At 45.1% G+C, this 2,847-nt stretch overlaps 1 protein-coding gene across 1 annotated transcript; it reads left to right on the top strand.

Moving 5' to 3' along the window:
- Positions 1–527: 527 nt before the first annotated feature.
- On the top strand, positions 528–2,167 carry LOC106814838. The gene is made up of 2 exons (XM_014819198.1): positions 528–613; positions 808–2,167. Exons 1-2 carry the CDS (start codon positions 528–530, stop codon positions 2,165–2,167), a joined length of 1,446 nt encoding a protein of 481 aa, XP_014674684.1.
- The last annotated feature ends 680 nt before the right edge of the window (positions 2,168–2,847 follow it).

The raw sequence follows: 2,847 nt of genomic DNA, 5'->3' as shown, positions 1-2,847 counted from the left end.
CGAACCGAAGAAATGTAAATGTGCAGCTGAGAAGATGGACAAGCTGGCGACAGATTCCATGCAGCAGAGTGTCATCATCTTGAATGATGGAACATATGAGATCAGCCTACCTTGGAGAAAGTCACCGGAAGAACTCCCAAATAACTATGACTATGCTATCAAGCGGCTCCTAAACCTCGAGAAACAGTTCCGAAACCGTCCAAAGGAATGGGGAACCTACTGTAAACAGATGAATGACCAACTTTCCCGAGGCGTCGCAAGACTTGTATTCCAAAACGAAATGGCAGATGACATAAACAATGGTAGAAACATGTGGTTCCTCCCACACTTTGGTGTACTGAAAGACACGACCACCCCAGTACGAGTAGTCTATGATGGAAAGTCACGATACCAGGGACACTCTCTCAACGATTATCTAGCCAAAGATGATAACATGAATAGCAATCTCTTTGACGTTGCCCTACGCTTCAGAGAGTATGAAGTTGGAGTGATTTCTGATAAAAGGAAAAAGTTTCCAGGCTGTTAAGATGGCACCTGATGATGCAAGGTACCACCGTTATGTGTTTCGACAGAATCCAGAGGACCCAATCGAGGTGTCATACGAGCTGACACGGTATCTTTGGAGATAAATCATCACCAACAGCTGCTACTATCGCCCTCCGTCATGTTGCTGCAGCAAACGCACCAGATGATTCAGAGATTCAGAGTGTCATTACCAACCAATTTTATGTTGACGACCTGAGTGATTCCCAGAAATCTCTTGACGATGTAAAACATCTGAAGTTTAACCTCACCACTGCCTTAGAGAAGGGTAACTTCAGAATTCGGAAATGGCTGTCGAACGAACAAGAGCTCTGCGACACTGACTATAGTCTATTATCCTGTTGATGGCAAAGCATCAGTACTTGGTACCCAGCGGGATCTACACAGCGACACTCTGAGTGTGAGAGATGTGAAGTTGGGAAATTTCACACTGACAAAGAGAAATATCCTGAAAAGAACTGATTCTTACTATAACATCTTTGGGATGCTGTCTGGAGTGCTAGTTCGACCAAAGATATTGCTACAGAAACTGTGGCAGTTCGACATCGATTGGGATACTCCTATCAGCCGTGAGAGTGATCTCTACACTATGTGGGAAGTAATAGAACATGACCTCACAGACCTCAACAAGATCGAAATCCGACGGTGTCTTATACCACGCAAGTACCATGGCCAGAAATCACTGCCAAAGGTCTCCCTACACGGGGCTAGCGATGCTTCTAAAGATGCCATGGGAATAGGGGTATGGTTGAGATGGACAGACGGAGAAGATGGCTGTGGTGACGTGACCTTTGTATGTGCAAGAGCAAGACTTACCCCGCTGAAACAGTCCAGCATGCCTCGTAAAGAGCTACAAGCTATTCTACTCCTGTCCCGCCTGATGTCCACTGTAAAGAATGCTCTGCGACTTACTATCGACTACACAAAGATATGGACAGACAGTATTACTGCTATAGGTTGGCTCCGTGGTCAGTCAAAATCTTTCCCCTTATATGTGGCCTGCTGTGTCGTTGAGATAACCACAGAATTTGACCCTATCAAAGACATAGCCTACGTTCTTAGTGAACACAATGTTATTGATCTGGTCTCACAAGGGGTCAAAGCCGACGACATGCTGAAAGTTATCGAAGGGCCTGTCTATCTAAGACATACACCCGACATGTGGCCAGTCACACCAATCAACATTCCAGTTGTTAAAGATGACATCGAACAGAAGAAATTCCATGTAAAGAACGCCAAAGTTCTTGCAGTTAACTTGACAACTGACGAGCCAATAGTTGATCCGAAGAAGTTCTCAAGTTGGACCAGACTCCTCATGGTAACTGCGCGAATATTGTCCTTAAAAGACTTGCCGAAATGCCTATGGTTGAAGCAGATGACGACAAAACTATGTGAGTGGCCTTCCATGAAGCAGATCAAAGAAGCTGAGACATACTGGATCCGACAGGCCCAGAAAGACATAAACTTCAACAATCACCAGATAATAAAGTTGTATCCCTTCCTAGACGTGAAAGAGAAGATGTACAGAGTTGGTGGTCGCATCCACAGAGCACCCCTCTCATATGATACGGCATTCATACCTTCTCCCAAAGAAGAGCTACATCAGTCTGCTGATTGCCCGTGAGAGACACCGACATGCTCTCCACTGTGGACATCTTCGAACTGCTACTGAAGTCCGAAAGAACTATTGGATCATAGGTGATACTAACTTATGGCGTCGAGTCGTTTGGGAATGCACAGTTTGTCGACGCTATAAAGGAAAGCCCCTACAACAACGAATGGCTGACCTGCCTGACTTCAGAGTCAAAATGTGTACTCCGCCCTTCCTGACAACTGCAGTAGACTATCTGAGACCAGTTAATGTCAAACTTTCTTGTAATACGGTCACCAAGGGCTACTGTGCAGTTTTAACATGTACTGTAACTCGAGCAGTTTATCTCACCTGTGTTCAAGATCTGTCGACGCAAGCTTTTATCCAGGCTCTTAAACGCTTTGTTAGTATTCGTGGAGCTCCCAGACTTATCATAAGTGACAACGCTACGTGCTTCCGGAAAGCAGATAATGAGATCAGTGAGTTACAACTACACTTAGACCAGTCACAGGTTCGGTCTAACGGTGTAAAGTTTAATACGGAATGGATGTTTGGACCTCCTGGATGACCCCATCACCAAGGTACTGTAGAAAGAATGGTCCAGGAGATCAAGAAGTAGATGCGACATATGGTCCAAGCTCACCTTCGTTGAATGGGAAACGATCTTTACTCAAATCTCAGGATTACTCAATAGCCGACCACTAACTGCCTTG

Source organism: Priapulus caudatus, unplaced genomic scaffold (assembly GCF_000485595.1).
Source record: "Priapulus caudatus unplaced genomic scaffold, Priapulus_caudatus-5.0.1 Scaffold988, whole genome shotgun sequence".
NCBI classification, from domain to species: Eukaryota; Metazoa; Priapulida; class Priapulimorpha; order Priapulimorphida; family Priapulidae; genus Priapulus; species Priapulus caudatus.
The sequence above is the reverse complement of the archived record's forward strand: the minus strand, read 5'-3'. Positions and strand labels throughout refer to the sequence as shown.